The sequence below is a fragment of the Lotus japonicus genome, chromosome 6 (genome assembly GCF_012489685.1).
Source record: "Lotus japonicus ecotype B-129 chromosome 6, LjGifu_v1.2".
In the NCBI taxonomy this organism is placed as follows: domain Eukaryota; kingdom Viridiplantae; phylum Streptophyta; class Magnoliopsida; order Fabales; family Fabaceae; genus Lotus; species Lotus japonicus.
Window position 1 is genome coordinate 64,494,511 of NC_080046.1, and position 13,883 is coordinate 64,508,393.

Sequence of the window (13,883 nt, forward strand, 5' to 3'; positions counted from 1 at the left end):
ATATCATTGGACCCCACATTGCTCTGAAGAATAGGACAAAAGGACAAAGGACAAGCAAATTTATATGTTTTCATCTGTACACTTGTGATGCGATCCACGACCTACTCCACCCTCTTTCCCATCTCTAGCGAGCCCCACATTTACTCAGTCTTCATTCTTATCCAATTTCCTCTCTCTCACTTATTTATTCCACCCTCAGTTTCACTATTTGTACTCACTATCAAAAACACGTTACACTTGGAAGCAAGATAGCACTTGTTCCCATTTTAGCCTTGAGATATTTTAAGCATCACTACCGATCACCCTCTATATATAGAGTGTCCTCATACACATGAAAAATCCCCATTAGTTTTCATCAAGAGCTAGCACTTAATCTATTTTAATTTTTCTCCAAGATGGTTCTGCTAGAGAAGCTGTGGGATGATGTTGTGGCTGGCCCTCAACCTGAGCGTGGCCTTGGCGCCCTCAGGAAGCTGACCACCAACATCAAAGGTACCTACACCTAGCTAGATTCTTATATTAATTAAAAAAAGAAGTAATAAATTATATTAATTTGAGAACTAAGCTAATTTTATTTTGATGTGATTTTGGTGTATATATATAATATAGATGAAGGAGAAGGTAGCAAATTACAGAGAAACTTGTCCATGCCTCCGACACCAACAACCCCAGGGACACCCACAACACCTGGGTCGGGGCGTAAAGCTGACAACGTTTGGAGGAGCGTGTTCCATCCTGGTAGCAACTCCGCCACAAAGACCATCGGTGGTCAAATGTTTGACAAACCACTCCCCAACACCCCCACTGTCTATGACTGGTATATTTTGGCTACAATTTTTGCATGCATTAAGGACTAGCTAGTTGATTATTTTGCTGGTTGATTTTAAATAATTTAATTTCTTCTTTCCTCGTACTATGTTGGATTTATATGCGCGTTGATCAATTAAATCCTCGGATGACAGAACAAATTATCAGATCAAGCATTTTAGGACATCATGACAATTTTTTAAATTAAAAAAAAATGGAAAAGAGAATAACTAAAAATATCTAATGTGATGGTGTGCTATGTTTTGGATCGGGTGATGACATGAGCCTATGGATCTTTTGAGAATTCAATCAACGGCTGATTTTGATCCAAGGGCTGTTTATGTGTATATATGATGTGGTGCTAAAATGAAATGGGTTGTATGTGATTGCAGGCTCTACAGCGGGGAGACAAGGAGCAAGCACCGCTGAGGTGGGGGCCGTGGGTGGTGGTTGCATGTAAATAGTGTCCTTTTTGTTGATCTCCTGCCACGTGTTTGCATCGCGTTGTGTTTTGAATGGCCTGTTATGATCATCCGGTTTAGTTTTGTGAGGATGTGATCTTGCATAAGTAATTAGTAGTAGTAAGCTTTGTTTGTACTAATTCTTAAGTTTTGTAATCAAGAACTGCGTGAACTATCTCTAGCTATGGTATGGTTTAATCTTTGTTTTTCCGTATGTGATGATGGCTTAACCAATCTCTTAATATAATAAGAAGTTTGTATAATCCCTTTTAATTTTGTCGCTGGTGTGGTCACTTGCAGTGTAATTATATTAACGCCGTGGGATATAGATTATTCATTAGTTAATCACTTAATCCTAGTGAGGTGAGATGATGATAATCATGTAATGGATCTGCACTGTCTTTAATAAATAGATTTGTTATGATGCTTTCGTTGGAATAAGTTGGTTTCTATCCTTATCATCGTAATTTAATATTTGGTAATAATTGAAGTTTTGGGGGCCAACAAGTCCATTTGAAATTCGTAATTGATGCAAGGAAGAAAGGGTATCTTATCCGTAGTTTGAATGTGTGTAACATGACGAAACCATCAATAGATTTGTCTTGGGGGCATTTTTTGTCTTTATTTTATATTAGATTGTAAGTGATTTTAATCCCCAAGTATTTTTCGAGCTAATTTAGGCTTTTTTTTATTAATGGGAGAAAGAGCAAAAAAGAAGAAGATGAGTAGATATAGAGAAATATAATAGATTTTAAAAGGTATATCTATAGTGTGATAGTATAGTGTGATAGAGATAGAGGAAAAAAAAAAAAGAAGATAATTAAAGAATGAAAGTGAATTTCTAATCTATCATTCGTTTGATTGAATAAAAGATTGAATTTAAATGAAATGACATTTTAAGTATAAATATATAAGTATGATATAATAGTCAATATAAAAATATTTTTCTCTTAATTCCTTCATTTTGTGGACTCACCCTCCACTATATCCTCTGATCTCTCTACCAAACAAATGTAGAGAGCCCATCACTATTCTAACTCTCTTCCCCTTAAACTCTCTCTTGTCTAGGTATGTCCAACCAAACAAAGGACAAGTCTCTCTATAAAAAATCAGTTAATTAAGCTATTAAGGGACGAGCATGAGGAATGTATTATAATAGATTTCGAGTTACAAGCACCAAACGAGTTTTTCTCATCCCCAGATTTATAAAAGAGATAGCTCATTTGGAAATATATTCTCTCATGCATGTTTTCTCCACATTGATCGCATGCAGAAGGTGAGAGTGCTGCTTGCATATCATTGTCTCCAATAGCTTTGTAATGACATCAAGTTTTGTTGTCAAGGAGGGATGATCCTTCACTTGGTAAGTGCCTGCAGGCTTATTCAGAAAGTGTATACGTAAGCTACATGACCTCAGTTGAAGACTTCTTCAAAATGGACCCTCCGCATTCAACATCAATATCAATAATGACTCTATTATGATGAGGAAGGCCACCATAGGATATCTAAACTAGCTGCCCTATAGAAAACCTATGGCGAGGGTATCGTCTGAGTGTCTTCAGAAATCTCTCTAAAGCCCGAAATAAGGACTCTTGCTCTAGTTGAGAAAAACTCATGATATCCCTTTGTAACTTGCTATAGACTTTAAAGGTCGAATATACTTTGCAAAAAAAATTATCTCCCAAACTTTTGATTTATCAAAAAGAAAAACAGGGTATATATTATCAATACCTATATGTAAAAGCAGAAGATGAAATTACTTTTTGACTTATCGCACTATGAAATATACATTTGATGACATTATATCGATGTTTATGACTGTCTAAAACTATTATGAGTTAAGTGTATGATAAGTGCAATCTCTAGTGGTTCCATGCTGTTATAATCGATCTTTATTTTATTTTATAAATAACGACGGTTTATGCGGGTCGATTATTGAATGACATAATTTCTTTGTCGCTTTTGCATTCTTGTATCTTTGAAATATAAATTCTCATTTTTTTTCTCAAAAATACCTCATACTCTCAACAATGAGTACCACGTTGTATCCTTCCTATGTTTTATTTCTGATTTTAACGGAGTAATGGTTTCCGTTGAGTCATACCTTTGACCACTAATATGAGGTTTTAGTCTGTTTGCTTGTCTTCGGCTTTACCAATGGTGGAAGAAGCCTTCTCTAGTGGCTCTTATTTAGTTGCAACTATTTGTGATTGTTGTAGGTTTATTTCGACTCTTGATTATGTTGATCTTTCTTTTTTATCCGTAGAAGTGATAATTGTGTAATTGCAACAATGTGTAATGTACTCATTTTTAAAAAATGACATTCTTACCCATTAGTCTCACAACTTAAGAGAAACAATACTAAAAAAAAACAACCATATATACATAGGATTTTGGTGCAAACGATGAATACTCAGCAATATAGCCAAACTATGATTTTCTGGTGAAGTTCCCTTTCTGGTTACACTGTTGCATTGCATACCTTGAGTATCATAGCCAAAATCGAAGCTCACCCCAGAAGTAGACTCAGATTCGTTCACAATGGCTCACCCGGAAACTGTGAATTTTGCTCGGAATTTCGCTGTTATGGTCAGAGTTCGTGGTCCTGTGAGTTTCTCTCTATCCTCTCTCCCTCTCTTTTCTCCCTGGACAAACCCAGTGTTGTGTGATCATGGGTCAACTCACCTTGCAATTTTTTTCAGGACCCGAAAGGGATGAAGATGAGAAAACACGCTTTTCATCAATATCGGTTCGTATACCCATCTGTAATCTAATTCAGCTTGTTTCGTAAAGTCTTGATTTTCTTGCATTAATGGTTGTGGGGTTTTGTTTTCTCCTTCTGGGTATGTGTAGTTCTGGTGAAACAACTCTATCAGCTTCAGGGATGCTTGTTCCTCATACCCTTTGTGACCCTCAAGTAGCTAGGCGTCTCTATGGTGATAACAGTGAGGGTAGGGTGATGGTTGTGACGGTTGCTTCTGTTGTTGAACCTTTTCTGTCTCCTCAACAGAGAGACAATATTCCCCAGGTTGGTGCCAATGAAGTTAGTAGTAAGTAAAGTTAGCTGAATTTCATTGGTTTTTTATATTCAATTTGTTTTGTGTTTGTGTTTTGAGTTCCTATTTTATTCTTTTCAGGGTAGGCCTGACTTGATTTCTGGTGTTCGGATCGATATTATGACGGAGGAAACCAATGAAAAATCTGATCATGGATTGACTCCTGGTTGGCATGGGGCTCAGCTTTTATCTTTGGTAGGCTTTTTGAAACCTTTTATCTTGTTTCTTATTAAGCTATCTTCTTGACACTTATTTAGATACATGACTAGCTTAATTTGATGTCATTTAATACCTGAGTACCTGGATTTTATATGAATTTTCCTCTTGATTGCCGAAGTGTTTGACGTACTTGTCAGTTTATACTTTGCGTTATGGCTCATATGATGACCCCTGTTAGCTAAAGTTGGTGGTTAACATTTCTTAACATGGTGAGTTCCCCCAGTTTATGCATGTGTGTGTATTGTTTGTTGGTTCAATGCTAATCAGATTGATACATTATGCAGTTTGATATTCCTGCTTCAGCCCTTGGTGTCCAGTCACTTATTGAAGCATCTTTGGGCTTCTCAGAGCATGAATGGGAGATTGGTTGGTCGTTGGCATCTTCTAGTAATGATTCTAAACCTTCTAGAGACTTTCTTCAAACTCAGGTTAGCCGTGTTTTCTTCATATATGTGCTTTGTCTTTTTGCTATATATTAGTTTATTTTATAAATTTACATGTTTACAAACATCCCTGCTCAATAACTACATTGGAAGCCTGACCCAAATGTCTTGAGAAAATGTGTTTCTGCATTCTTGAACTTGATATGGCTTGTGTGTCACTTGGTATTATCTCTGTCTAAGCACTGGAATTAAATTATAGCAGGTGTATGTCTGTTGTTTCTGGGAGAAAACATTCAATTCAAATTCCTAGAAAGTTTTTCCTGTTGCTCTGCAAGGCGAAGGCACCATAATCTGAATTATTATTCTAGGACATTAGATCAAAGAATGATAATCCTTCCATGGCTTTAGTTATCTTTTGAATTCTACTAAACGTTTATGTTTAGTGGACTACGAAGGGTCCACCAAGAGTTCTGCAAGATCTCTTGAGGTATCTGGTAAAAACTAATTTTTTGAGCTGCAAGATCATGATGCATAGAAGGATTTGCACTTTATCTAAAAAATTGGTTTTATATACACTTCTGATTCTCTCTACTTATGAATTAATTAAAGTTTCTTTTTTCTTCTTGATCATATAAAACTATAAATTTCCTTTGTAAACATCATCTCCATGAACATGATGCATAGAAGGGAACACAATATTTTTAGATGGAGAATGATAAATCTTCTGTGAACTGTCAGGGAAGATTGGCAGTGGGAGGATCTGGTAGTGCAAGCCTTTTGTGTAAATCACTGACTAGAATGGCCATTCTTAGTGTTTCTTTATCTCTCAAGGTATCTTTTTGCCTTTATTGGTCTAATTTTTTTCTGGTTGAATTCCTTATGTAAACAGTTCTAACATAATATAGTGATTGCATATAGAATGATTTTTCTTCTGGTATTCTTTGTTGGTCCATCTAAACTCATGATGGTTGTAACGTAGGATTCACTGGATAGTAGCGTATGTTCCATGATTAAAAGGGGTGATTTTCTTCTGGCAATTGGGTCTCCATTTGGAGTCCTGTCACCTACGCACTTCTTTAACAGGTATATTTTTTTAATCATTTGGCTATAACAACAAAAGTCAAGCCTTTTGCCACAAGGTGGCATTGGCTTTTGTTTGGCTAAAAGAAGTAAAAACAAAATAGAAAAACAAAATCTGGTAGTTACTTCAAAAATGGGTAAACACTCTTCTCACATTAAATTTGCATAATCACCTAGATGCAGCGTGTTCTTTGTCATTGCATTTTGAACTATTTCTGTGAGCTATTATTGGGATCATCTTTACGTTGTGTTGAGGGGAGTTGTAAACACAGCTAATGCTGTGGTGAAGTGAATGTCAATATTTTCCATTTTTGTGTCATTCAGTCCTTTGCTTATCAAAAAAATTCAGTCCTTTGATTTGGTTTCTTGATTGAATCAGTATATCAATTGGATGCATTTCAAACTGCTATCCTCCTAACTCATCAGATGGATCTTTGCTGATGGCTGACATACGCACTCTTCCTGGTCTGGGCCTTTTCTCTGTTGCATAATCAATTAGTCATTTATGCATATTAGTTCTGGCTCTGTTTTGACACACTATCTGCCAGGAATGGAAGGCAGTCCAGTTTTCAGTGAGCATGCATGTCTCACTGGTGTCCTGATTAGACCATTGAGGCAGAAAACCAGTGGAGTTGAAACCCAGGTACCTCGAGTCCTCTTGGTATACATTATCTTAACCTTCTCAAATTTAACTCATCATGCAAGACTCTAGTTCATTGGTGACAGCTGGTGATTCCATGGGAAGCCATTGTGACTGCTTCTAGTGGCTTGCTGCGGAAGTGGGGAAAGGGACCTTTTGTTGGCACCTACAAGTTAGATGTACCCGCTAGTAATACGCATGAGCAATTAAATTTGGGGAGCTCCTCACTATTACCAATTGAGAAGGCAATGGCTTCTGTCTGTCTTGTCACTATTGGTGATGGAGTATGGGCATCTGGCATTTTGTTAAACAGTCAAGGTCTCGTATTGACCAATGCCCATCTGTTGGAACCATGGAGATTTGGGAAAACACATGTAAGTGGTGGTGGAAATGGAACCAACTCAAAAACACTTCCTTTCATGTTGGAGGGAACCACATCTCTCGGAAACAAAATTGAGAGCGATCAAATTAGTCAAACTTTGCATTCGAAGGTTCCAGTTCATTATCCTTTTGCTGCTGATGAGCACGGGGGGTATAAGTTGAATCCAAGTTATGACAACCATAGAAATATTCGCATACGACTTGATCATATCAAACCTTGGGTTTGGTGTGATGCTAAAGTAGTGTATATCTGTAAAGGACCATGGGATGTAGCCTTACTGCAGATTGAATCTATTCCAGATAATCTTGTACCTATGGTAATGAACTTTTCCAGACCTTCTACAGGATCAAAAGCATACGTAATTGGCCATGGATTATTTGGCCCAAAGTGTGGTATGTCCTTGCTGATATTTATCCCTTTTTGCCCTTTTTAGAGGAATGAATTTTAAGGTTACTCACTATGACATGACAAGCAAAGTTCCTTTAACCTTTTTTTTAGTCCTCATGATAACATATAGGCATGAATTTTAAGGTGGTTATTATGGATTTTCTTTCTATTTCCTATGTTTTGTCTAACCTTGAAATCCATCTATTTGTCATTAGGATTCTTCCCATCTGTTTGCTCTGGTGTGATAGCAAAAGTGGTTGAAGCAAAAACAACTCAATCTTATCAGTCTATTCAAGCTGAACATATGCATACCAATGGGAACTTCCCAGCAATGCTAGAAACTACAGCTGCTGTTCATCCTGGTGCTAGTGGGGGTGCTGTTATCAATTCAGATGGTCACATGATTGGCCTGGTTACAAGGTAATTCCACCAACTTTTGTGTTTTTTTGGGGGGTTAGGGGTACAAAATGCTACCAATGTAAATATAATATTATCATCAGGTCATTATGGACCAAAACAATTTTGGCCCATGATGGACTATAGGATCAGGGCCATTGATTCCAATATTTTAAGATTTATATCATTGATTTACAATTTATCAAATTCTAGTGACCCAAATAACCCTATTCTACATCAAGAAAATTTATGTTAATCATGTACTGAACTGCTAGGTTTGAGTTGGTTTAATTGGTAGACATTTTTCACATTGACTCTATTGGTATCCATAGGATTGTCTTCAAATCAGTATGTAAGCAGGGTTCTGTATTTAATGTCCATGCGCACTGGATTGTTTGCATGATATGAGCTTTCAGTAATTTTTATTGATTTTTCCTGAATGGTTGTAGATTAAATTTCCATTTTTAATTATTTAATGTTTCTGACACAGCAACGCAAGGCATAGCGGAGGAGCTGTAATACCGCATCTTAATTTTAGCATTCCATCTGCTGCTTTGGCACCCATCTTCAAGTTCGCCGAAGGTGTGTTTTCAAAGTTATTCTCACCTTACCTCTCCTTGGCTAACAAGTACCAAAAAGAACTGAACATTACATATAAGGAGAACAATTAGTAACATTCTTTAAACTAGAAAACTTGGAAATCTAGTTATAACAACAGCAAAGTTACTCTTTTGTTTTTCACTCTGTCCCCACGTGGTTGTTTGACATCTTATGATATGGTTCTCCCATTGCAGACATGAAGGATTTATCACTTCTACAGATTCTAGACGAACCGAACGAATACCTTTCATCTATATGGGCATTGATGCGACCATCATACCCCAAGCTCCATTCTGTGCCTGGTTCACCTCAGTCTCTTGTAGACAAGAAAAGCAAAGAAGAGAAAGGTTCTCGATTTGCTAAGTTTATTGCTGAAAGAAAGGATATTTTCAATGACTCTTCTCATATTGGAAAGAGTGGAGTGGTTCCTAAGGAAGTTATTCCTAGTAAGTTATGATCTCAGTTGAAATTCATCAAGTTTACTTTGTGATCTAATTTTCAGACTGGGATATTCTGCAAGGAAATGAATATTTGAAAGTCTATCGATGATTATACTTCTACTTTAACCAGAACTCAAAAATGGTTTTACATCAATAGTTATTTTTGTTGTGTTTCCCTTTTAAAGCTCGTTCACTTAAAACAAGCAGGGACCTCTAACTTCGCCCCCTCTCGCATGTGCCCCCCTCTCCCTTCACCGTTCCGGTAAGCTAGTCTGCCATGTCAATATCCAAAGCTTTTCGATTTTCTTTGAGATCAGCCACAGACAACCTTCCTCAACCACGTTGTTTCTCTTAGAATATACTATAAAACAATTTATTTGACCGTTATTCAATAACTTAAGCTTTTGGGATAATTGATTACTTGACATGACATTAGAGCTTCAATGACTAAACGGTTAAGAGTTCAATCTCTGCCACCTTCAATTCTTCTAATAAAAAGTTGAATTTAAGCACATGGTAGGTGAACATTTGCATTGCACACGTCCACGCTTCAAACCCAAATGCTTTTGCGTGAGAGAGCGTGTTAGAATAAAATATAAAATCATTCATTTAACTCTTAACCAATAGCTTAAGCTCTTGGAATATTTAGTTGTTTGAACGTTTCAACCTCTAAGAGCGTGTATGGTGCCTCTTTGATTTTCTGGGTAAGAATTTATGATGCAAGATTTATTATTTAGATTTCTAGTTGATATTCTTGTTTATTGTGTCGCTCACATGGTTGGTTCCATCATCTGAAAAAGGCATCTTTGTCTCACATAAACAACTAATTATATTCACAAATTCACCCTTGTTACCCGTTAAATTTTGGAAAAACTTTATAATGACAACCACGGCAAACTTAGCACAATAGCACTCATAAAATTAATTAGTTAATTAATATCCTCTGTAATACAAATATTAAGATAAATTATATTTTGTGCTTCAGAAAAAACAGCAACAGAGAAACCAAAACTAAAGGACACAAGTCCCTCAAAATGAAAATTTCTAACTCCATGTGAGGCCTCTCAATAACCTGAACACATGAAGAAAGAGAGTTCACACCTAATCTAGCAAGGCAATTCGTAACAACATTACAGTCTTCGAATGCAACAAGGAGAAGTGATGCAAGATTGTATTTCACCTTTCATTTAGATTAAGTCCTTTCATCTGATCATCTCAATTTGTAGATGTCTTTGATGTATTTCTTTTGTGTTGGAGAATAATAATACACATACTCTTTATGTAATTGAAAATGACAATGTCTTGTTTTCTTACAATCAAAGAAGAAGGAGGTACCAAAGGCTATGAACCCTCTTACCGTCGTGGAATACTTAGGCACTTGTACCCAACAAAGATAAACTGGATCAACAATCCATCCACCACAGAAATGGAAATATCCTATTGGATTCAGTGGTACTGTATAAGATACTCCTCCAATACCCTGGCAATAAAGTGACATTTTTTGTTTTTTCATATCATATTTTGGATCATCATCACCAAGACGATTTTCAAAGGAAAGTAAATATTGTGGTGCACCCCAACAACGCATGTTTGCACTCGTCACATGAGAAAACAGTATTAATATTAACATAATTTGGACAATAATCACCTTGCCACTGCCTGATCTTTCTTTCAATATTGGTGCCATGAATAATAGGAAGAAATTAACTAACTCTAAGCTTGGTTTAGTTTAATTTGCCTCAGAACAAATCACTTTAATTATTTATAGCCCAAAACACAGACAGATAACGTACACGTATATTTAATTCCACAAACGTATCTCAAAGTTAAGTTCCATTTTTTTATATTTTCTTTTCTCCGTTATGCACATTGGAATTCAGGAAGTTACATTTAAGTCTTTATAGGTTTTTTTTTTTGGTACATAAGTCTTTATAGGTTTGCCAAATATACTTTTTTTTTTTTTTTTTTGATACATTTGAAAACTAACAGGAAAAAACAACAACTAACGGGCAAGCAAAGAATCTCTCATGACAAGAGTCTCCACTTCCCATGGCGGCTGCTCCAAGAAGCTATACTCGACCCCCGGTGAGCGCGCACCCAATTTAGCCAGGTAGTCCGCTGGGGCATTGCAATCCCGTCTAACCCGCTCCAAAGAGATACGCCAACCTCTGTCCTTCATGTTCCTGATATCACCCAGGATAGGAAGGAATCTCCTGCGGTCTTCATCATCCAAGCTCTGAAGCAAATCCGCACAGTCCACCTCGACCACAATGTCCCTGTATCCGCGAGCCCAAACTAGCTCCAAACCCAGCAACAGCGCCTGCGCCTCCGCCAGGAAGGCATTCCCACCACGACGATGAGCCAGAAAACCAAACAGCCAGTTGCCCGAGGGATCTCTCGCTAAACCACCCACTCCACTGCTATCGTCAACATCCCGATAGCTTCCATCCACATTCAATTTGATCGACCCCGCCATCGGAGGCTGCCACCGGCTACCTAACCAGCAGTCCATGGATCCCGCCTCCTCCCCCAACACAGCAACAATTTCATCATGCTCATGACACACCCGACGCCACGCTTCTTCCAACGACCATGGCGAGTCCTCAAAAATCATGTTGTTCCGCCACTTCCACACACCCCAAAGTCCCACAATAAATTTAACTCCATTGTTGCTTCGGGCTTGACTGCGAATCCAAGAAGAATGGTCCCCAGCAGTGAAGTTTGGCCACGCAAATGCTCCAAACTTGAGCCAAAGCTCCTGTGAGTGAGAACAGGTTCTGAGGCAGTGTAAAATGTCTTCCTCAGGCGCTGAACAGCGCGAGCAAGAAGGGGACGCCGCCATCTTGCATCTAAAACGATGGAGATTGACTTGGAGAGAGTTTTGTAAGGTCAACCACACAAAGGTTTGAATTTTCTCTGGAACTTTTAGTTTCCATATCCAGTTCCAGTCATCAACCACGGGCAAATGACTCTGCTGGTCCTGAAGCCACCTATAAGCACCACGCACAGTATAAATCCCCATACTATTTGTCTCCCAAGTCCACACATCTTGACGGTTTGGCACAATTGTTGGCTTTATTTTCTGTAGCCGTTCCAGCACGTCCACTGGAAGACTTGTGTACAGAACCTGCATATTCCAAGTACCGTTATCCACGAGATCACACAACCTTCTATCAATATCATGAATATCCACATAAGGGACTGCGGGAGCAATGTTCCCCATACCACTCCAATCATCATGCCACAGAGATGTCTCACCATTACCCAATCTAAAAACGAAACCGGTATGAAGACGGTCACGAGCCTTCAACAACCCCTTCCAAACTTGAGAATCCTGGGGTTTTGCTTGGACCTGCAGCACAGATGAATTTGACAAGTATTTATGTGATAACACACGCACCCACAGCTTGTTAGGCTTGTGCATTAAACACCAAATAGCTTTGCCCATTAACGCTGTATTAGCCAACTCTGTATCACGAACGCCAAGACCCCCTCGATCCTTTGGTTGCGTGATCTTTTCCCAATTCACCAGATGCCAACCATGCCCACCACCTTTTCCGGACCAAATAAAGGAACGAATAAGCTGGTTAATTTTGCAAGTGACACCACGAGGCATATTGAAAACCTGCATAGTGTAAGTTGGCATAGCTGCGATCACAGATTTAGCCAAACAAACCCTCCCTGCAAGACTAAGCATGTTTGCTCTCCAAGATCCCAACTTCCTTTGAATGCTCTCCAATAGAAAATTGAACCTGTTTCTATGAATTCGACCCCCTTTCAAAGGAAATCCCAGATACTTTCCAAGGTCATGGACAAAAGGAATAGGGGCAACCACAGAAATACTATCCTTCACCACCTCGGAAACCCCCTTTGAAACAATTGCTTTTGATTTGCTCAAATTAATCTTGAGGCCTGAACTATCACAAAACAATTGCATGGTGGAGGCAAGGAGATTAACCTGAGCAACAGAGGCTTCACAAAAAAGCAAGACGTCATCTGCAAAAAACAAATGTGAGATTGGAGGACCATTCTTGGAGAGACGAATTGGTTTCCAGTCTCCTTTATCAACTAGGCTCTGAATCAGCACTGAGAGTCTCTCCATGCATAACACAAAGAGATATGGAGACATTGGATCTCCTTGCCTGAGACCTCGACCTGGCTTAAAGGCTGGAAGACGACATCCATTCCAAAGAATAGAAACCTGGGAGGAGGTGACGCTGCTCATAATAAGGTTAATAGTTACCTCAGGAAAGCCATAAAGCTCCAGAGTCTCCTGCAGGAAGGACCAGGACACACTGTCATATGCCTTTTCTAAATCAATTTTGAAAGCCACCATACCTCTCTTAGCCGTTGACTTCGACATATGGTGAATCACCTCCTGGGCCAAGAAAGCGTTGTCCATGGTGCCCCTTCCTGGGAGAAAACTACTCTGCATTGGCCAAATCAACTTGCGAAGAAAGGGTCGCAACCTGTTAACAAGAACTTTAGTAATGACCTTGAAAGCCACATTACAAAGGCTAATTGGACGGAGATCTCTGACAGTGGAGGGCTGGTCAACCTTAGGAATAAGTACCACCAGAATGTCCAACAAGTTCTCATTCACCTTTCCCTCCTGAAACGCTTCCTTCACCATGTGCCACAAAGAATCACCAACCCGATTCCAATACTTCTTGTAAAAGAAAGGTTGGAACCCATCAGCACCAGGAGCAGTGTATGAATTCATGCTCATTAATGCATGCCTCACCTCATCCTTTCGAACCGGCTGAAGCAACAAAGATTTGGCCTCGACGGACAGGGAGGGAAAGAGGTCATGAGTAACTCTAGGAGAGGCCAACGGAGTAATCCCAGTAAAGAGATTAACAAAGAAACCATGCACCACTCGCTTGAGCACCTCCTCGTCCCCACACCAAGTTCCATCCTCCAATTTCAAGCGATGAACTCGGTTCTTCCTTCGCCGGATTAGCGTTTGGGTATGAAAGTAAGCTGTGTTCCTGTCCCCAAGGTGCACTCGGTTTTCCCTGGCCTTTTGGTA

The 13,883-nt window shown here is 38.8% G+C and overlaps 2 protein-coding genes across 3 annotated transcripts; both read left to right on the top strand.

Moving 5' to 3' along the window:
• Positions 1–221: 221 nt before the first annotated feature.
• On the top strand, positions 222–1,531 carry LOC130726878 (dormancy-associated protein 1). The gene is made up of 3 exons (XM_057578200.1): positions 222–492; positions 610–817; positions 1,200–1,531. Exons 1-3 carry the CDS (start codon positions 396–398, stop codon positions 1,234–1,236), a joined length of 342 nt encoding a protein of 113 aa, XP_057434183.1. The 5' UTR covers positions 222–395; the 3' UTR covers positions 1,237–1,531.
• Positions 1,532–3,650: 2,119 nt separating this feature from the next.
• LOC130726877 (glyoxysomal processing protease, glyoxysomal) lies at positions 3,651–8,958 on the top strand. 2 transcript variants are annotated; one of them, XM_057578198.1, is made up of 13 exons: positions 3,651–3,875; positions 3,971–4,017; positions 4,122–4,296; positions 4,406–4,519; positions 4,828–4,971; positions 5,665–5,757; positions 5,906–6,009; positions 6,386–6,471; positions 6,555–6,649; positions 6,733–7,420; positions 7,631–7,835; positions 8,302–8,393; positions 8,606–8,958. In XM_057578198.1, the coding sequence occupies exons 1-13, from the start codon at positions 3,810–3,812 to the stop codon at positions 8,866–8,868; spliced, it is 2,172 nt and encodes a 723-aa protein (XP_057434181.1). In that variant the 5' UTR covers positions 3,651–3,809; the 3' UTR covers positions 8,869–8,958. The 2 variants fall into 2 exon arrangements, with proteins under 2 accessions (XP_057434181.1, XP_057434182.1); XM_057578199.1 differs by lacking the exons at positions 3,651–3,875; positions 3,971–4,017; positions 4,122–4,296 and adding an exon at positions 4,681–4,752 and having other exon boundaries at positions 4,466–4,519.
• The last annotated feature ends 4,925 nt before the right edge of the window (positions 8,959–13,883 follow it).

Excerpts from the sequence above, each read along its gene's own strand:
- LOC130726878 (XM_057578200.1), top strand. The coding sequence starts at position 396 with ATGGTTCTGCTAGAGAAGCTGTGGGATGATGTTGTGGCTGGCCCTCAA. Across the intron at positions 493-609 it reads GCTGACCACCAACATCAAAG|ATGAAGGAGAAGGTAGCAAA; the intron begins GTACCTACACCT and ends TATATAATATAG. Across the intron at positions 818-1,199 it reads ACCCCCACTGTCTATGACTG|GCTCTACAGCGGGGAGACAA; the intron begins GTATATTTTGGC and ends ATGTGATTGCAG.
- LOC130726877 (XM_057578198.1), top strand. The coding sequence starts at position 3,810 with ATGGCTCACCCGGAAACTGTGAATTTTGCTCGGAATTTCGCTGTTATG. Across the intron at positions 5,758-5,905 it reads GTGTTTCTTTATCTCTCAAG|GATTCACTGGATAGTAGCGT; the intron begins GTATCTTTTTGC and ends GTTGTAACGTAG. Across the intron at positions 7,421-7,630 it reads ATTATTTGGCCCAAAGTGTG|GATTCTTCCCATCTGTTTGC; the intron begins GTATGTCCTTGC and ends ATTTGTCATTAG.